Source organism: Centruroides sculpturatus, unplaced genomic scaffold (genome assembly GCF_000671375.1).
Source record: "Centruroides sculpturatus isolate CEXI.00-Female unplaced genomic scaffold, Cexi_2.0 scaffold1491, whole genome shotgun sequence".
NCBI lineage: Eukaryota > Metazoa > Arthropoda > Arachnida > Scorpiones > Buthidae > Centruroides > Centruroides sculpturatus.
The window spans coordinates 132,145-154,552 of NW_019385643.1; the positions used below are offsets into that span (position 1 = coordinate 132,145).

The 22,408-nt window shown below is 33.8% G+C and overlaps 1 protein-coding gene across 2 annotated transcripts in view; it reads left to right on the forward strand.

Annotated features, from left to right (window-relative positions):
- The window catches only part of LOC111640832 (acetylcholine receptor subunit alpha-like), a 102,981-nt gene that overhangs the window by 75,359 nt on the left and 5,214 nt on the right, over positions 1-22,408 (forward strand). For both annotated transcript variants that reach the window (XM_023386901.1, XM_023386900.1), the window contains 5 exons: positions 9,132-9,271; positions 15,634-15,678; positions 15,754-15,863; positions 18,451-18,631; positions 18,699-19,553. In XM_023386901.1, coding sequence (XP_023242669.1) covers positions 15,652-15,678; positions 15,754-15,863; positions 18,451-18,631; positions 18,699-19,553 — 1,173 coding nt within the window. In that variant the 5' untranslated portion in view covers positions 9,132-9,271; positions 15,634-15,651. The remainder of the gene's footprint in view (positions 1-9,131; positions 9,272-15,633; positions 15,679-15,753; positions 15,864-18,450; positions 18,632-18,698; positions 19,554-22,408) is intronic.

The following is a 22,408-nucleotide window of genomic DNA, read 5'->3' on the forward strand; positions in this document are numbered from 1 at the left end:
GTTAACTACATCTTATTAATATTATACAAAAAGTTTAGAGATCTTATAATAAAAATCAAATTTGGAGCGAATTGAATCGCTTAGAATTTACTTAACTTTATTGTTATCATAATATTTCAGCATTGGAATAAATCACAGTAGACCTCCCCCCTATAACACTGTAGATAATTCCGTGTTATACGAGTCACTTAGATTTTACAAATACGTGTGCCGGGCTGTAAACGGCTTACGTATTTGTTAAATCTAAGTGACTCGTACAACATGGAATTCATATAAAACGGAATTATCTACAGTTTTATAGGGAGGGGTCTACTGTAGTAGAAAATTTTACTCGACGTCTTTTGTAGAATTTCCTAATCTAATGTTTATTATAATAATTCGAATCTATGCCCTAATTTAAGGTATTTTAGTGGTTTAATATTAAATAATACACTGTATATATTTGTCAATTTCTCGTCTATAATGGTGAAAAGTCGTGTACTGTACTTCTTTTCTTTAAAAATAGAATATTTTTTAGCTTTTTTCTATTGTCTTCGAGCATTTTCTAGAAAAGAATAAAAAGAAATTTGACGTTTTGTAAAGTTCCGTTTCGATTTTATACGGAAACCACCACCCAAGGCACATCCGGCGCGCGTGACGATTCGTTAGGAATTTTGTTGTAATGTTTTTTATTTTAGAATTTCGTTTGAAATTACACGAAAAAAAGGAAATCCACCAAGTTTTCAGATTGATTTTAATATTATACGCTCACTTTTTTATATCCAGTAATGTATAGAAAGTTGGAGATGGAGCGTATACTTACACTCCGCTCGGAAAATACGAACACGTACGAGCAGCGGAAGTGACGTGGCACCGTTTAAAAGGCTATTTTATTTCCAAAATTTTGTCGACGTCGCGTGTAGAAATTGTGAACGCAAAGAAATATTTGGGAGAATTCTTTGGATAAAAATAAAAGTCACGATAACTCCACCCCGGCATTTACTGTCTACATAAATGCTAATGCCAGAGGGTTTGAGAGAAAAAAGAGATGCCATCCGAACTTTCTTTCTTAATCGAGTAGTTAGCGGCCCTTTAATAATAGCCCTATCGATCGAATAGGTTGCCTTTATTAAGGAACGTGTCGGCCGCCACCTCCAACCGAGGGTCGAATGATTAATCCCCCTTTATTGTACTTAGCATTTTTATTACTCGACTTCCGTTTTCTGGCTTGGAATATTTACCGGAAAGGCATTAATTATTCGTTGCTTTTCTAGGTCTCGAGTCGGAAATGACGTTCTGGAAATGGCCGCGCGCGCGACCTTCCTCCGATCGATGACATTTTATTAAAGTATAGGCGCCGAATCCTTTGTAAAGAACCAAAGAATCTCTTAAAAGATAAAGGAGTAATCCCCGGGGCTATTCGTGTCGCGTGTTTTTGTTCCCAAATCCTGATTTTCGTTCGGATAAACCTCGAGTAATTTTTCTTGTTTCCTTCCTCCTCCCATTCGACCTGTTCCTTCCACCGTCGTTTACTTTTACACTGTTGCCAACCAACCCATAAAAATCCTTTAGAGAAAGTAAATAAAGATTAAAATTGTCCCCAAGCGTTTTTTTTTCTTGTGTGATTTATTACAGTAATCTTTCTGTAAATCTTATTAAATACATTAAAATATTATTTAATCCGGAAAAAATAGAAATGAAAGAAAGAAAGAAAAAAAGGCAACTCGTGGGAAGAAGGAAATGTTTGCAAATCTTATAAAAACAATAGCGAAAATGTGTACATTAAAAGGCTAGGAACAGATGTTTGAGTAGAGAATTTACATTCGACCGAAAATTCGATAGTCTCTTATAGAATCTTCTCAACGAATTCTTTCGCCTTTTCTAGACACCAAAGAAATGTTTTTAATAGCATTCCCTTCCTTAATTTTCGAATTTATTGCATGACAATGAATATGGACACTCACACAAAATTTTTCGTGGAGGTGTCCGAGCTTGGAGACAAATTTTTGGAGGGTTTATTCGCGGTAGACTATAGAATACAGCTCTGTATAAAAGTCACCCATAGTCGAAGACGTAATGTTACATATCTCAATTACTTCCGCACTATAATATAAGGCATCTTTTTCTTTATTCCAGGGAGGGGTAAGGGTCCCGTTTGCACCCCTCTGCTAATATGAAAACATTTATATTAATTAATATAACGAATTTTAAAATGTATACACTACTCCATTATGACTTCAGTTTATAGTGTTTACATATATATAACATATACTTACACAGTTATACGTGTTTACATTACACTAAAAGCATGTGAAGTTGAAGTATGAGGTGTTTATAAATGTAAATTTAAATATATTTTGAGTCTTTATCTACAGCTTATTCGATTTTATAAATTTTGTCATTCGAGAAAGTCATCAACTTCCATTGAAGAATTTCGTCTGTACTTCTTGTAAACATTTTAATTTATCTCATTATATTATAAGAGAAATTGTGAAGCGTGAAGAATAAATAGAGCCCATCGAAAAATTCCTCTATTGTCTACTATTAAAGTAAGCATCGATGTAAAGACAGTGTCAAACAAGAACAATGTACACTTACCAGGAACATACAGAATCACTTTAGTCTAACGCTAAATGAACTAAAGAAGGACGACTTTTGTAACTGGAAGATAAAAGTATGTCTAAACATTTGAACAAAATTACTTCGTTGTTACAATGGGAACACAAGAGAAAGAATAAATTCCATTATAAAACACCAATCGAAATTCTAAATTCCGGAGAATTCTCGTTATCCTATAGTCAAAAAGTGCAATTGTTTGGGGTCCCTAACCGAAAAAAGAAACACCGAACCAATCTTTTATAAGAAATTATTTACCCCAAAAAATTCTCTCGTAGAGAATGAATGGGGGCACCCCTAATTCAAATTTGTCCGGTCCCCGCGAAGTTATATAACATACCGGAGAAGAAAGAAGAATTAAAGAAAAGAGAGTATTTGGAGTTAAAATAAAAATAAAATAAAATAGAATTTGGTGGTTTTCTTTTATTTATAGTTAATTAAACTTCTGTTTTTTTTTGTATTTTTTCAAGGATTATTTATTTCAATCGGTAGCATAGTCGGCAATTGTAAACAAAGCCAATTCAATAGATAAGAATTGACTTTAAAAATTAAATAAACTTTTAAAATCCTTTGCAATTTACGGTTGTTAGATTTCATAGTATTATATAAATTTTATTATATTCTTATGATATTATTAAGTACATTTATTATTACAATCGTTCTCATTAATGCAGATATTTTAAGAAAGAATTCTCTGTAAATTCGCTCATTAAAATTTATTAAGTCTCATTTCGCTTTCTCAGACCAGTTCATTTGTCATTACGTCTATCCCCGTTCATATTATCTAGGATATTTTGATGGATATTTTCTGTGGCCATGTCATTTAACCTCTCACGAGTCATTATCAATCGGGTAACGTTTTAATACGTTCGAACGAAGAATATTATCTTCTATCGCGCCGCACGTCACTTTTATCAAATTAATATGTTTTGAAAGATTTTCTCCGGGAACTCGCTTTGTTTTTTTCCCTCTTCCTTCTTTCGTAAATATATTTCGGACGTGTCTGCATTCTTTATATAAAAATTTATGATGTCAAGATATAATGATTGATTCTGTTCTCGGTGGTGTGAGTTTTAAAATTCGCACCTGTTAATTATTAATGAAGCGGATGAAACCACTAAACATTGGTAGTTGATCGCGGATCTGCACCTCGCCAATGGGATGCACACGTAGAGTTTTCCAGGTTTTCTTCATGTTTATAACAACTAAATACAGGCCAGTTCCTATAAAATGCCTAAATAAAGACCAGTTTCCCATAAAAAATGGCTAAATAGAGACCAGTTTCTCATTAAAATGCCTAAATAGAGGCCAAATTCCCATAAAATGCCTAAATAGAGACCAGTTTCCCATAAAAAAATGCCTAAATACAGACCAGTTTCCCATAAAAAATGCCTAAATAGAGACCAGTTTCCCATAAAAATGCATAAATAGAGACCAGTCTCTCATTAAAATGCCTAAATAGAGGCCAATTTCCCATAAAAAAAGCCTAAATAGAGGCCAGTTTCCCATAAAAATGCCTAAATAGAGGCCAATTTCCTATAAAAATGCCTAAATAGAGATCAGTTTCTGTTAAATTTCTAGGTTTTCTTTGTGTTTCTAACTAAACAGGTGACAGTTTCCCATAAAACACCTAAACAGGGGCAAGTTTCCCTTAGAAAGTCTTCCCTGAGGCATTCCTCCTCGGCAGATCGCCTTACCGTTTACAAATAAATCAAATCTTAATGTTAAGAATGTTGATGGGAGGATTTACAATTCCGACTTTTTTCGTGTGTACACGTGACAAAAACCGGAATAAATGGGTGAGAAGAAACGTAGAAAATAAAGAGGTTTTTTTTCCTCGAAAAAATGCATTAAAAGTTTTCCTTTTTTTTTTATTTGTAGAAAGCGTGATTGACAAGACGACAGCCAATAAGAGAAAGCAATTTCAAGAATGGAGAGAAATAAAATAGTCGAACAATGCCTTAAAGTAACACTTATAGCCTATTACACGAAATCAAGTTAGAAAGAATACGTTGTTTAAAAAGGAAAGAGAAGCCAAAGTTCTTCGAAATATATATATATAAATATATAGAAATAACGTATAGCTTGATAGAGTCCAGTCAAATTAAAATTAAGAATTGACTTTAGTCATTTTTCTTCGAGGGAAGTTATTTAAGAAATATTTTTTTTATAAAATATTCTTTCGGGGCACCCTGTTGATGGGGACACACAGACAAATGCCCTTTTTTTCCCGTAGGATAATGCGCCATTGTAAAAACGGATCAACAAATCCACACAGTGTTGATCGGATCGAACCCGGATTCCTCTTTATATTAAAACAATCGATCGATCCCTCGCAACTTATGCATATGACACATTGGCATTCTTTAGTAGTGCATCCTTTCATTTAGTGATATTTTATTGTCTTTCATCAATCTTCATCACGTAAAAGCACGCGAATATTCGTTCGAAGGCCATCGATAAGATTGACGTTTGCGGCTCGATATCCAAATCGTTTCCTGTTATTGGTTGTCAACACGTCATTCAATTCCCTTCCCTCTAACGTATTGTTCTGTCAACAAAAGTAAAAATCCCGAAAACATTTTTGTACCTTTTTTATCTTTATTCGTCTCCATCGAGGCCTTCAGTGGAGAAGATAATGGAAAGGAATCGCTTTCACTTTGATTCCTCTATGGTGCATTTACGCTTCAAATCAGATTTAACTCGTTACCTCGATTTTACGTATATCATATTTTATATATTGATTTCTGATTCGCTACTATTTCGAAAATTGAAAATTTCTTTCTTAAAGAAGAAGAAGATTTCTATTGAAACAAAAATACAATATTCCGAAAATCTCTAAGGATCCATCCGATCTCCACTGTGGATGGTTTTGGAGAGTTTAAATTCTCGAATATCGATTGTAAAAATTTAATTGTAGTGCATCTTGTCGAACGAGACGGTCGAACAGCGATCGAACTCGTTTATCGATCTTCTTCGATGTGGTCAAGATCGATATTTTGAAGCGATCAAAAGATGGCGAGTTGCCTTTGTTGGTTCTCTACAAAAAAAAAAAACATTTTAAAGTACTTTTTAACATTTTTAACACCGAAAGATACGTTTTAAAAGTAAGATATACGCTTACTTATACACTCAAATATTTAAAAAGTCCATAGAAAAAGTATACGGTACGATAAAGAATATAGAATTTTTAGATAAATGAAGGCTTATTGTATATTGTGACCTTTCAGAACAGGCCTACACACAGTGTATCTTTAATATCTTTTCTTCGAGATGTAGTTTTTTTAAAGCCATTTTATATTGATAAAAAAAAATAGACTTGAAAGAAGTTGGCACGGAAAAGAAAAGATTAAAAGAATATTTATTTTTATAAAGTAAAAGTGAGCCATATCTTCTATATTTTTGTAATCTACTTCGATAAAGAATGTACAGAGTTGACTTCGCGTTATAGTATATAAAATTTTCAAACCCCCCCCTTCCACTTATTTTTCTCTTTACAAAATTTTCTTTTAAAATTTGGAGGAAGCATTTCCATTCATTCGAATCACAAGAAGCGTTTTATCTACGGACTAAAATGGCACATTTGAGAGTGCCAATCAAATTCGCACGCTACAGAAAAATTTATTCGTGTTTTGTTATCGTTGTTACAACACAAATATGACGTTTTGTAAGGTATTTATAAAGGATCAAAGCTCGTTTATGAAACTTCACCAGCCGTGATCCTCTAAAGTACGCTTGGCTTCGACGATACCAAGTAAAGGTACATGTTTTTCTTTTCGTTTGATGGAAGAAATCTTCGTGCATCACCTTATTTTATGGTTAGAAATTTTAAATTTATGACGTTCCACCATATATTTGTTCTCTTCTACATAAATTCACGATTTAAATTTCGATGGTGACATTTAATATAAACTTTTCTTGTTGGTAACGGAGGAATTGCAATTGATTTCTATAAGAACTTAACCAAATTTAAACACGAAATTCGTTTGTAAACAAATTAATTATTGATAAATTATAAATGGGACAGCCGAATAATATTTCTTTATGCTGGGTGTTCCACTTAAAATGGGCACGAATGATATAATCGAACGTTACTGAGGTACTGTACTTTTATAAATAAAAAAGTGTATCAGAAGTGTTCTCTCCATAAAAATACTTGTAGAGTTAGTACGTTAAAAATCTCGAAGAAATAATTAATAGATCAATAGAAAAATAAGCCTTGTAATATATAATTCGAACCTCTATAACCTCAATTCTTTTTGTTTACTGCCACAGACTGCATAATATGGAACGGTAATTTAGTTAGTGAAAGTCATGTCATTCAGTGGGATATCTGCGAATTGGCTGAACCCCTTGGCGAAAAACTATAATCGATAAAGGCACGTGAGCTGGATCCATCGCGTATCGAACGATCGAAAGATAATTTTCCATTTCCACACTTGCATCTTCGTTATACTGTTAAGAATTGTTGCATTTATTTAATAATCTTTTCCATATCTGATCTCGATTTTTCATCTATCTAATCCAAATATATACTTTAATCTTGAGATGAGTGTGTAAATGTACTGTAGTAACGTATACGGTGGTGATGCTCATCCTCATCACTCTTATCCCTCCCTATTCCAGCATCTAACATCCAATAAACTTTCTGTACAATAGACAATATTTGCTTGTGTTCACGTATCATTTTCGTTACCCCCTTATCACGATTGTTTTGTTTCGAATTAGAAACGTAAAAATATACATTTAACGAATAAAATACGTGTTTACTCGATGTAGATCGAATGGGTCCGTCGACCCCAAATATATAATTAACAAATAAGACAACGTTTCGTGATAGGATACGTAATTTATTCTGAATTCAACGACGTAACTAAGCACGTATTCGACGTACACGTCTTCGAATGCGTGTACTGTACGTCACACAGCATCGTAAACAATTCATTAAACAAAGAATCGTTACGTTAAATATTCCCATTTGGCAAGTTTCCGTTTTATACAGGTTCTTTTTTAACACAGAAAATCGTTATTTCGAAGAATTCTTACCGTTTAGATAGGTTTCTGTTTTATTAAAGTTCCGTTTTAAACAGGTTTTACTGTATAAATTTAGAATATCACACTAACTGACGATGGTATATGATTCCAAAAAATGACCCCCAAGATTTTTGGGGAATCGGGGTTATTAAAACATCGAGAAATAAAAAATATTGGTGGTTTTATTTCTGTATGTATGGGGGTTAAAGTGTTATATTGGGGGAACAAATTTAGTTCACCCAATTTGAAGCCCAATAACTCTCGTGCCTTTTGTCGAAACTTCCTGAAATTTTGCAGGTATATTTGGGTATTAGAGGAAAATGTTTCTAGAAAATTTCAGGAAAATCGGTTCATTAGTTCGGGAGATATGGCCCCACTCATTATCTCCCAGACCATTCTGAAGTTAAAAATAATGGTAGAAATTATTAGTCAATAACATTGACAACCTTTCTAAAGATTGGACTGTTTAAAAGTATTGTTAACATATCACAAAGCATTAATAAATTATAATTTTAAAGCCATGTTTGCTATTTCATTAAATTAATTTCGGTAATACGCAAACACAAGTTTTTAAAACGTTGCATCGTGAAAAAAAAAAAAAGCGAAAACAGTCAATTTGCTCCAAGCAATTAATTAAATTAATGAATAATAAATAAACAGCATTTCGATTATATGCGAAGACTTAATATAAAAATAATTTAATTAAACTTTTTTTTCATGTTAAATCCTTCCACCTTGCAGCCATTAAGAGGACGTTTCTAATTAAACCCATTGACCATTATGTGGCCGAGTGGTTAAGGTGTTAGTCTACCGCTTAGTGGCCCTGGATCGAATTCCCACGGGTCAAAATCCCCCCTGGACCTAATTGAGGTGGTCTGTATCAGATATTTGGATCCATTATAAGCGTGGTTGAACCCATAATAGACCCTTTTAGTGAAACAGGGTGGAGTTAGAATTACACCTGTCACGGGTTCGGCCTTTGGTGAGGGAACACCGTCATTACTTACATATTGGGAATGGTCATCAACATTCCTACCGAAATCTAGATCGCAATTAGCATGTAATTATAATTAATACAATGCATAATGTTAAAAAAATAATAATAACATGGCAGACGTGATGCTTAGAAGTGACACGATAGATGGCCACTAGGAAACATAAAAGCAGATGAATAATCCGTAATAATCATTCTTACTTTGGCTTTCAGGTAATTTACTTAAATATTTTTGAAACGTTCCGGTTATAAAACAAATTAAAACTCACAAGGAACGTATTCTTAGTGCCTCCTCCATAAAGACCTTGTAATGTGTCTACTTTTCGATGGTTTTATTACCGGAAATAATGTAATAGAATGGATATATTTTATATCTTTACGCGAAAATTAAGTTGGGAATTAGAATTTCTTAATCGACGGTAATTTAAATTATATAATTAGATGATTGGTAACTTTCTTAATATAAGATTTTGATGGATTAAAAGTAAGATAATTGCTTGGTTTGCAGATACCCTGGCCAATCCGGACGCCAAGAGGCTGTATGACGATCTGATATCTCGATACAACAAGTTGGTGCGCCCGGTGGTCAACGTCACCGAACCGTTAACCGTCCACATCAAACTCAAGCTTTCGCAGTTGATCGAAGTGGTAAGTCAGCTTTCGTTCCCTCTTCCCACCCCATTTTTTTGGCATTTTCTCCAATCGACAACTAACTTTGATCGAAAATGCAAAGAGACAAAGAAAGTTCCATTATATTTCTGCATTTTTAGTAGAAAAAAGAAAGTTATTTGTTCGAATTTGAATGGGAACAGATGTTCGGTTCGAGACTGTATTTCGTACTCCAACGGAATTCTAACAACAATCGAACCGAATTTAGATAATAAAGATCGAAAAATAATGCAAAATACCCGTAGAATATTGTATTTCCAAGAATTTTGTGCATTTTTTTTTTGTATTTTTTTGTATAAAATATTGGAGAAAATTCTAACTTAATAAAGAATGCCTTACCTTTAAACTGTTACTTTACGGTAATAACGAGAATAATGATGACAAGTGAGAGGATAGATTGTGAAAAATGGACACGATCTGGAATATTTTTGATAAAATTTACCAAGCGATATCCCTCAAAGCTATTCAAAATTATAATAAAGAGGAGTACTTACGATTATATTTAATAAAACTAAGCTTTATTATATCCAGTTTAATGTGCTACATTAAAATTATGTAAATTTCTATCAGTTAATACAGTACGGTCGCGTTAATTCGAACATCTTCTCCCTTTCTTCTAATTAAAATAATGGACTTATCAACTGTACGCTCGCAGCTCACGTGTTGTAAACATTACCGCTTATTCCTTCTATAATTCTATTTAATTTAATAACAATTTTTTACTTGTATTTGCTCCTGTAAAGTACTTACAACATTAAAAAAAATGGCCTTAAAGCGTATAATACACTCGTTAATCTAAATCTCAATTAGTTCGGATTATTGCGACAGTATTGATGATACGTCCGGAATTATCCGGACGACAGGAAAAAACCTAACGTGTATTCAAGAATAATTATCGATTTTCTTCTCTAGAAACTTACGTATCACTTATAGAATTGTGTAAATAATATTTATAATACATTTTTGTGCTGGTATATCGATACAAAGGAGCTTACTCTTTTGGGTATTTCGTTACTGAATTAAGAGAAGTTCGTAATTCAAACACTAGAATTACATAGAAAAAAATATATATATATAATTCCAGACATTTATCGATGTAAGATAATTCAATTAGTCAATTATCTTTTAATTAATTACAATGGAAATTTGATTTTACATTTCTTCTTTGACTTTAAAGATATATAATTACTGTATATCATTTTTCGTTGCGGATAAACAACTTTTTTCCTTATAAGAATATTTCTATTTTTATTAATTAATAAGGAAATAATTAAATAAGGAATAATGCGCGGTAGGAAATCAAATACAGTATGATACGTGATGTATTCCCTATTGCTAGTATTAGTTGAAGGAACGACTGCTAGACGGAGTATCAAAAGGTATTGTTTATATACCTGGTTGGAAGTGCGATTTTTTTCTATTATTTACTATAATACAGGCTATCCTAATGGCCTAGTTAGTTATTAAGTCAGTCACCCGCTCTGAGGTACCCGGGATCAAATCCCAATGCACGACCATTGTTGGATGAGACAACCAAACAATGGTTCTGGTTTTGCGCCTCACCAATAGGATGTAATTTTCTAAGTTTTCTTTGCGTGTTTAACACTTAAATATAGGAAATTTCTTATAGAAAGTTATAGAGGGAGGTACTCTTTCTTGTCTTGCATTGCCTTATCCCATCACTCTACTCTTTTTAACATTAATATCAATTTGAACAGAAGTCTAACACTTTTGTTTCTATATTTGGCACAACAAAGTTTTGTTTCGTTACTTCCCAATTTTGGCAATTGGTACAAAACAATGGTAAAAAAAAACAATTGGTATGGTGAAGTGTGGATTGGGAGTAAAGAGCGATCGGTGGATAGTAAAGAGTGAAAAAGAATGACACAGTAATCCCAGAATTCCAGAAAGAAATGGTACAGAAAAGAAATAGAAGAACGAATTGTCATTTAACAGTATAACAAATCGTACCTATAGCTAAATAAATAGATTTTAATAAGAAATTTTCGGAAAATAAGTGTTACGCCAAGAACTTGATGCGATAAGTTACCCCCTTTTTTGATGAATAACCTATATAATATTGCTTGAAATTCTTATTAATTCACATTATTACAGACATTATGACAATTTCTAATGGTTTCAATTTCGAATTTTATTACAATGAAGGATAATAATTAACATCAGTTTAAAACGTTATAAATAAGCTGTCTAATTTTTCACTAGTCTTTAATAGAATTTTCAATCAGTAATTATAAAATTCCATTAAAATTCATTGAAAACTCCACGGGGTTATTATAATAATTAAGTACGAAATTTGAGTTTAATGAACATACGAAGTTCATCATTTCAATTATACAATGCACATAAATGTCACCAACGTTATACAGATTCATAATACCCAATTTTATTACGTAAAATCTGGCTTTCAATTAATAAATTCTGGGAAGGAATTATTATAATCTTTATAAGAATACAAAAAATAATGGATCGACACTGTGTAAGGGGTTGACTATTCGATAGAATACATAGAGAAGTTCTGTTTTCGGTTTGGCATTTTAACGTTATGGCACCTGAAATGCCAAAAAAAAGGGCACAAAAAATGCATTTCGAGGGGATAATAATGGATCGATGACGTTTTTAATTATCCCTTTAGATAAACAAAAGGAAACAAACAAATAGACGAAGTTAATTAATAGAGTTCAAACTTCACTCGAACGTTTTAAAGAGTGAAAGCGATCTCGGTAAACACGAATGTAAATGCGATATAATACGTTGCAAATATTTACTTTAGAGAATTATGCTAAGCATACGGATAATTGGATAACGCTATTGACGGGTTATAAATATTACTGGCCTTAATCGATGTTAGTTATTAGAATAAATATAACGTGTCTAACTCGGATTTATTCGATTCTTCTTACCTGAAGTGATTGATTTTTTTGCAAATCGCTAGAGAAGAAGGGGACGTTAAAATGTTTTATCGTGTTCTACGTAATCTACGTCACAATACTCGTTTAGGAATAATGATACGCGATCCACCGGTTGGAAAATGGCGAGATAAATTGATAAATGTAATCCGTGGTTAATTACTAAAGCGTTATCGTTTTCGATTTTGTATAGAATGCCCTTAATTACGGTCGTTAATCGCTTTCTGCCATTCACGCTGGTTACTCAGCGATTACTATCAATAGAACGTTATTATTGAGCCATATTTCCCGTTACGCATATGAAAACGAATAGCAATGCTCGAACTATTCTACAGAAAGTGTGACGTATACATTTCTGTACACAAGATCTGGTGTTTGTTGTATAATCTTCTGAAGGAGGCTTTACTCTGAAGATTTGTTGATTTCAATGCTGCTTATATGCTGTATTTTATTATTATTATTATTAAGGAGAACAATTAAAATTGCACATCTTGAAATGTTACAAGAGTACAAAGGGATGGAAGTAGCACGGAATTGAATTTGAAGTTTTGTAACTTCCAGCAATTGTAGATTTGATTGATTAAATTTCTTTCGGTAGAGACACGACAATTTAAAGACAGCCGGACAATCAAGTTGTCAGGTGTTACAGGGAAATACGTATTTCGGGTGGGATGGGGTCAGTCGAGCGAACGACAAGTGGGTGGGACTCGATCGGTGACATAACAACCGAAATAACAACGGTCGGGTGGATGCATCGACGAGGAGAATTCATCGATTGTTATCTAACAACCCATTGGATGCGAGTAAACGTCGACACGTCACTTTAAAACGAAACAACAAAAAAAACCCTCCTCCCTCCTCTAAAAAAATATACAGAAAAAAATCACTGTTAAAATTTAATATCTGGTAGAGATTTACAGATAAATTAAATATCGATAAAATTATTATCGATCCGCATCTTCTCGTGATTTACTATAATAAATGTCTTTATAAATATTCGACCTCCCATTTCATACAGGAAAATTGCATTCGATACAACTCTACTGTACACGAGTAAATTCCTTTATCGATGAGAATTCCTATTATTAACCACTGTAACGCAATATTTGATATATTGTGAAATTTAAAAGGTTTATCGACGATCGATAATTATAACTGACGTCCATAATATTTACGCAAAATTTATAGAAATTCGTGGTTTAGTAATACGGTCGATACAACGTCCACCCCAATGAAATCGGGTAGAGACTGAGATTTCCCTTTTCTTAATCAAAGAAAATGCGTTGAAATTTACTAAAATAGAAATATAAGAACTTTTTTGGTAGATTATTTGGTAGTGTGGCTAGTAGATAGGGGGTAAATAACGTAAAGTGAAATTTTCCAATAAGCCTGGTTTATCACTCGTCTATCCACTCTCTCCTGGTGAATATTTAAAGAGATTTTTTTTGTAGTCGCTTTCGTTCCAGGTTACAATATGTTAAATTCATCTTTCAAATGAAGATTTACGTCCTCTCCCGCGAATACGTAGCAATAGAAAAATGTAAAAACATTTATAATAACGAGCCACTGATGTGATAGAGGTTTTTCCAGCTTCTATAATTGGTAATTTTTTAATTCTTTTCTTCCTAGATCGACGTGGATTGCAATTTAATAATATGAAAATCACAAGTGTTGCGTAACTTTCTGGGTAAAAAAGTTAAAATGTTTTGTGGCTCCATCTGTTATGAGATTTAATTTAAAAACTTTTTATATTATTAATTAACATAAAGTGATAAAAAGCTTAATTTTTAAAGACAGAGACGAGTTTTACAAAAAGAAAAACAATTGTAAATGCTGATACCGAGTAAAATCGAGATATGACACATGACTGTATTTCTTACCCTCTTGATCTTTAACCACCAAATTTTAACAGCATCGATGCCCCTAACACCTGAACCTCCATGCAAAATTTTATAAACTTTCTACAAAAGGCACGCGAGTTATTAAGCTTCAAACTGGTGAACAAAATTGTGCCTCTCACACACATTATAGAAAAAAAACTCTCGATTATTTTTGCATTTCTGAATGTTTCGAGGTCCTCCGAGTCCAAAAATGTAAAAATTTGGGGGGTCAATTTTTGACCGTTCGCCATACGTCCCCTCTCGTGTATAACATCCAGGTAAGTGCTGACTACCAAATTGTGAGACGAGAATTGTTATTGTTTACATACGTCGTATCTGATGTACACTTATAATAGAATTCTGAGTCGTTTGACTATAAAAACGTTTTCCGTTACTTTCTATCCGTCATACAACCGCAAAACATTATTAAAATCGATTGGGCATCGATTCCGAATTCTTCGTCACTTATAATCGATTTCCGAATGAAAGTAATCGTTCCGAATCAATTTTAATATTGTTAGTCGCCTGGAGACTTTAGTAAACGTTGAAAGATGTTTTCTTACTCCACAAACGTTTTCATTCCTCGCGGTTATATAAATTTCGGTGATATTTTTGGCTAAAAAGAATAAATTTCTTCTCCTTCCACAGTTTGATCGAAAAAATGTTTATATTTATTAACCTAAAATTGCCTAATTTATGATTTAAAATGATCTATTCGATTGTGGTGCCTCTAAGAATTTTTCCATTTTCTTCACGGATATCAATTTGTTAAAGGTAGAGAGAGCCATTTCCACTTCACTTCTCTCCTCTAAATCATCGTTCGAGTGGTGAGGCACGTATAGCAAGTGACCTTTTGCACCTCGTTCCGTTTCTCTTCCAGAATTTCGAGTGTTCCGTCTGGACTATCACTCGTTTGGCAGACCGGCACGTTTCTATTTTGATATCATTCATTTGTCATTTCTTAACGAAAGATATATTTGTCTACCCGAAAACTAGAAACACTTTTTGTTTATTTTCTGGAGCATTTTACTTTAACAAAAACACATTATATTTCAAAATAGGTTTCCCTCTCGAAATAACGTTTTTCTCTTAGAATCGTTTCGCCTTGTGGGCAGTAACAGGGCCTTTTATTCAAACCCTCAAGCCCACATTTGGGCGGTTAGGGATGGGCACTTGAAAAATCTTCAAAATTATAATTTAATTATTACTATTAAACGTGCCAAATATGAAAAAAGCTTGAGAGATAGATCAGATGACTTTAATTAAATAATACTTCTGTAACGTGAATCACAATTGTCAAGGGTTGTGTTCATTAAACACTCATCAGTACTTGAGGATCACCACCCTTGACAATTGCCTTATCCCAAGAAATTCCTAATGAGGAACACATCTCTAGGAATTCCTGGAGACATGTTCCTCATTAGGAATTTCTTGGGATAAGACTCAAGTTAAAATCACTTAACATATAAATATGTGACGATATCCGTGTTGCTGCCAGTACATTTCTAACAAAAAAAATATCGTATGTTTTCAGAACTTGAAGAACCAAATCATGACGACCAATTTATGGGTGGAACAGGTAAGAACGTTCCGTATACAACACTGAATGGAGAAAAGAAAAATCGACTGGTATTCACTTATCTTTCTGTTTCAGTACTGGCACGACTACAAATTGACTTGGGAACCGAAAGAGTACGGCGGGGTAGATATGCTGCACGTGCCTTCCGATCACATCTGGAGACCTGACATCGTTTTGTATAACAAGTAAGTACATTTCTCCGCCTGAGAACTTCTACCGGAGATAGAATATTCGCTTCTATCTCGGACACGAATCAAAATCCCCATTCGAAGTGTTTCGATTTACATATTATATCGTAGAATATTTCGTACGCGAGTGATGATTTTCCTCTTGAAATTCTGTTCATCCTTCACAGATTTTCTGTCTTTTTTAACTGGAACAAATGAAATATTTTCGAAATAATAAAACTAAAAAGAAATGGAGAGAAAAATGTAAGAATTTATAAGGAAACTAAGAAAATCCTCAGAGACTAAATAATGAATTGTTTCGATCTCCACGACATATTACTTAATAAATACCTCTTGGCTATTGCCATAGTGTAACGATATTAATTTTCTTATCTTATACGAAAATTGAAAATAAACTTTGAAGTTTCTATCTCGAAAATTATTTTCGTGAGAAGACAATCGCCGGTTTTCCTAATATTTTCAATGTCTTAATTGATTTTCTGCATCCGAGCATCTTCATCTTCCACACAATGCAATGACCATTTCCTTTAAAATAACAAGACTTGAGGAAATATTTTTAGCAGTTTACAAAAGAAAACAAAATTAACTATTGTTATTTCTTTACTTTTCCATCCGCAATATTACCTTTAATTCAATTTTTAAGAATTCTTTAGAAACACTTAACTGGAATTCTTTCTGTTTGGAAAAAAGGCGCATGAAGTTTTAAAGGGATATTCTGTGTCACATCTTCTACATTATACACAATTGAATTCTGATTCTATTGTAGAATATTTTCCTAATTCTTCTGGTATATTTAATGCGAGTAATAAGGTTAACGATTAGACTGCGTGCACTGGAAAAAAAATGAAACATTCGTGACGTCGAATCGTTGAGAAAATTGTTGAGTAAATAATTTTCAATAAAGTTAAAATTTAAATAAATATTAAAGCGTAAGATACTTTATTTTCTCCAAATAAAGCAAATATACGATTGGCGTTATAAAAGGGGATAAAGTTTTCTGTACAAATGTACGTGTGTTTTGGTATCACGCTCATTCTTCGACCCCACTTCTAACGTTTACTTCTATTCTACACGTGAGTAAATTTGATGCTTTACGTCAAATTTTTGATAAGAAATTTGATAAATTATCGTTCGAGAAATACCACTTCTAGAAAATCTCCACTCGAACGATCCCATCGATTTTCGATATAACGATCGACGTTCGATGACCCACCAAAAAAATAAAGCCCGAAAGCCCGAAAGCAGGAAACAAAAAAAAAATTCATGTAATTATGCGATTTATTAACGTAAATTACAATTTTCGCCGCATAAAAATTTAAATTTTCGATTGTTTGGCATGGATATGAATAGAAATTCTTAAGTTTCTTACGTTCTTTGTCATAAATTTTCTTGGGGATTTTTTTTTTTTTGTGTGTGTGTTTTATGTTTTGCGGTTGTGTAAATTTGAATGAAGAATCGATTATTCGAGCGAAAACGGGAGTAAAATTTTTAATTAAGTCGAGGAACAGATGCCGAAAACAATATGCGAATAGGTGTGATTCTTAAGAGGATGGTAACAAAGAAGAAGAAAGGAAGTTGAAGTTTCTTTGCTTCGTTTTAAATTCGCAATTACATGATAATAGGCGAAAGAATTTCTATTTCGTATAGAAATTTTTCCTATTTATAGTTTCGATAGGTTTTTAATAATGATTTCTTATGGAAGTGACACAATTTTTTATAGAGATTCAACTGTTATTCTACGGTTTCGTCTATCTGCATCGATCACCAGAAACATGGGTTCTAATGGTTACTGAACAGTATAGTGTTCGCTAATAGTCATTGTAGAGGAAAAATGGAACCTAATGGGCACTGTGGAGAGAAAAAAAAGGAACCTAATTCTTCACGTAGAGGTAAAATTATGAAAATTTCTATTAAAGTTTTGAGAATTTTGCCTCTACAGGTGCATTATTCTTCTAGTATGTCTTAATTCTTCGTAGATCCTTTTAGAGATCATTAGAGTAAAAGAAATGATTAACACTCATTATTTACTGGAATAAAACATTGAATTTTATCGATACAAATGGAAATGTGAAGTTGAACGAAGTAATGTCACCATAGTTAATAAAGGAAGAGCTCATTTTTCTTGTTACGTGTGTAAAAATAAAAGCGACAGTCGACAAGAGTTCACATTTTCCTTGTAATTCACGCTCAGGCAATAAGCGCACGTATTTGCTTAATGGCCGAGCATCCGACGTGTCTTTTGTATCCAAGAATTTACCCGAATTATATACTTTCGCTCCTTCTTCTTTTTTTATTATTATAGAAGGGGAAAACGAGCGTAATCTTTAAAGAGAGTCTTTAGTAAGTCAGAGTAAACGAGTTAAATGCGTTTGAGTATGAAAACAACAAAATGAAATCTTATATATAACTATTTAATCTCGAAATTAATTAATGGCATTTTTGCTAATTAAAAAATACTCGTTGAATCTTTTAAGTAATGCATTTTGTATTGAAATTCGAGTTATTTCGTGAGTTGCAACGTGCAACTAGCATTTGTTTTTATTCATTTCATCCATTGTATTTAGAAATTTAATTTCTTTTTCAGCGCCGATGGAAATTTCGAAGTGACTCTGGAAACCAAGGCCCAGTTGGACCATAGCGGAATGATCCAATGGAAACCGCCCGCCATCTACAAGAGTTCCTGCGAAATCGATGTGGAATACTTTCCCTTCGACGAGCAGACTTGTCTGATGAAATTCGGATCCTGGACCTACGATGGCTTCAAAGTAAGTATTGCCGTCTCGCGATTCTCCTGTACTGATCCGATGACCTGGCGTTACTCCCGGTTTTCAGGTAGATCTCAGACACAAAGACGAAGCCAAAGACATCAATCAAGTGGAAATAGGCATCGATCTGACCGAATTCTATCTGAGCGTGGAATGGGATATTCTGAACGTTCCCGCCGTTCGTAACGAAAAGTATTACACCTGCTGCGAAGAACCTTACATCGACATCACTTTTAACATCAGCATGAGGAGAAAAACTCTGTTCTATACCGTCAACTTAATCGTACCGTGCATGGGGATCTCCTTTCTAACGGTGCTGGTATTTTATCTACCGTCGGACAGCGGTGAAAAAGTTAGCCTGAGCATTTCTATTCTGCTTTCTCTCACGGTGTTCTTCCTGCTGCTGGCGGAAATAATCCCCCCGACTTCTCTGGTGGTGCCGCTGCTGGGTAAATACTTGCTCTTCACCATGATTCTAGTCACGTTGTCCATCTGCGTGACGGTAGTGGTGCTCAACGTACATTTCCGCACTCCCTCCACCCACCGTATGGCTCCTTGGGTCAAAAGAGTGTTCATGCATCTCTTACCCAGGCTACTTCTCATGCGTCGTCCTTCGGGATCTTCGTCGGAATCGCCCAAAGTCATGATTCGCACCTGCCACGGAACGGAGTTGAAAGACTACAACTTTCATCATGCGGACACCTGCCCCGTCAAGCAAATGTACGATCCCGACTACGGGGGCCATTACAACGGTTGCAAGATCCACGGTCCCGCCCCTCGCGTAGAGGAGGAGACAATCATTCGCGAAGAAGCGGGATCTTCCATGAGAGGCAAACTTCACTTCTGTCCCGAGTTGCAGAGAGCTCTGGAATCGGTCCATTACATCGCCGATCATACCAGCAGATACGAGGAAGAAATGAACGTAAGTACCACTTTTCACACTCTCAACAACTATCTTGGCTTCTGTTAATTTCTCATTTATTTATGCGACAACTGACACGAGTGCGATCTGTTGAGGAAAGATTCTCACGAGATGACTTTCTATAGAAAACTGGCCCCTATTTAGGTGTTTATAACACCTAAATAGCTTCTATGAGAAACTGGTTTCTATTTCTATGAGAAACTGGCCCTTATTTAGGTGTTATAAACACCTAAATAGAAGCCAGTTTCTCATAGAAAGTCACGAATAAAATCAGGAAAACTACACGTCTCCAACCCACCAGTGTTCAAGAGTTTTTAATGGGCAGAAATCAGAAAGAAATTGTTATAAAATTGAGGTGAAGATGTTAATTAAAAAAAGATTTTCTAGAATACCGAAATATTCTCAGATATAAGAAAAATACGAGAGACTTTTCAGATATAATAACGTGATAAAGTATCTCTTTGCCATATACCTCGATAACGTATACCCTACCTAATATCCTTTTAATTACGCGATCGTTAAGAATTTCTATAGAAGATAATTCTAGAGAAGGACTTTTTCACTATTTCGATAAGATAAAAATACACTTACGACGTACCAACACTACACTAACACATAAATATGTAAATCACGTATTAAAAGGCGTAAAAATGGAGGGACAGTCCATCTCCATAAACTGGATGGAATCGGAATTGTAACTAGAAAATATTTAACTCCAGGGGGTTAGGATCAGTAGTGTGGTCATTAAGATATTAACGTTTCCTTCGTTTTAAAGTAGGAGACCGTCTCTTATCGTCTCTCGCATATTTTAATGTTTCTAACGTCTCTCGAAAATTTTCTTAAATGACCAGAACTGTCGTTAACGATCGGTGATAAAGGTGCGAAGCGAAAGGCATAAATTTTTACCAAAGTTTTTCTTCCTCTTTCGGAATTTCTTCGAGTTATAAACGAAAAAAAAAATAATAAGAATATTTCCAGTATTTTTTAGAGGTTCGAATTGCTGTATTTTGACTCGTTAAACGAACACCTGTAAAATTACAAGTCAACCCCCCCCATAACACTGTTGATTTTTCCGTTTTATATGAATTCCATGTTGTACGAGTCACTTAAATTTTACAAATATGTGAGCCATTCACAGCCAGGCATACGTATTTGTAAAATTTAAGTGACTCATACAACATGGAATTCATATAAAACGGAAAAATCAACAGTGTTATTATAGGGGGGTCGACTGGTAATAGGATTAAATTATTCGGTTAGATACGGAAAAAATGGGTTAAATTGTGTCTTCCGTTTGATCATTTAATAAATACGTCAGCTCTTAAAAACCATTTTTCTCTTTTAAACTCGTTGCTGAGTTTGAAAAGTTCAATACTGTGAATGAAAAATGGAGAAATTTTGACTCCCTCCGCTCTATTTTAGGAAATCGAAATAAAGCTCCTCTTCACTTCTTCTTTTACTTCAACCTCATATAAATGTAAATTCTTTTTTATTCGGTGACAAAACAATTTTCCAACTCGTCGTTCGGATTTCGACCACTTCGAAACTTAAGAAAAATGGTTTATTCACTCTTCACACTACTTAAAGAAGTGGTGAAGAAACTAACGTCGAAACTCTCCACTTGAGACACTCCACGCTCTGTTAATATACGTTAAAAGTTTAATTGATTCGTCCTGTTTAATTATAAATCGATGAAGTTTTATTGTTGACACGTTTTCTCACGTATAATTTCCTCTTACACGTGTATATAAAACACTACTCCTGTATACGTGTATACAGGGAGGAAGTTTCGAATAACTTGATTATATTCGGTGCCGTGATTTTCAATTAAAACACATTAGCATTCTATTTAGGTGAAATTTTAGAGTATGGAAATAAATTTATAATAAATATTGATTTATTTACTTTAAAATTAATTCCTCATTCGGTTGAATTTTCTTCATATATTTAGAAAGTCACTCAATTTTTAAGAACTACAATTAAGTTTTTTTCTCTATTATTTTATTAAGAATATGATTATTTCTTGTTAAATATACGGTATATTTAATAATATTATATGCGATGGGATGGGGTCTTATGGATTAGGATGCATAAGACAGCATCTATTATAATTATTGGGCTGCAATTTATAAATTTCAAGACGGAACAGACACAGTGGGAATTGTAGATTCCCACTGGGTTAGTCTCTCGGGTATTGTTTTATGAGAAATTGGCTCCTATTTAAGTGTTACTAATATGAAGAAAACCTGGAAAACTCCACGCGACCAGCCTGTTCGAAATGGATACAACCACTGTACACTAGTAATTGGTGGTGAGTTCGCGCCTCACCAACGGGTTGGCACGTTTAGTTTTATGGGTTTTATTCACGTTTGCAACGCCTGAAAAACCAGTTTCCCATAGAAAATCCTCCTGAAAGGCACTGTCGGCAGATCGCTCACGTGTCGTGTTGTAATACAACAAACAAACAATACAGATATATATATATATTTTGATTTCTTTTGAGGTTTCCACCCTGTGGGTATTGAAAGGGCCCTTTTTTCCTTATCTATTACGTGTACAGCCAGGCTTAAAATGATATGAAACAGAATTCGACATATAACACCACCAACTTTGATCATTCAAACACAGTGATTGTTATTAATCAATTGTTTCGTTTGATTATCGTTTAAAACTGCCAGAATCACAACACGCTGTCTATAAATTTAATTGAAATTATTAATGTAAGTGTCCTTCTAGAGATGCATTCGTTTTCTTATAAAATAGATGAAGTTTTGTACAGTAGACTTCTATTCTCGTGGATTACCAATAAGATATGGATCGTTAGTGTGTCTGGTCGAAGGACAATTGTTTATATT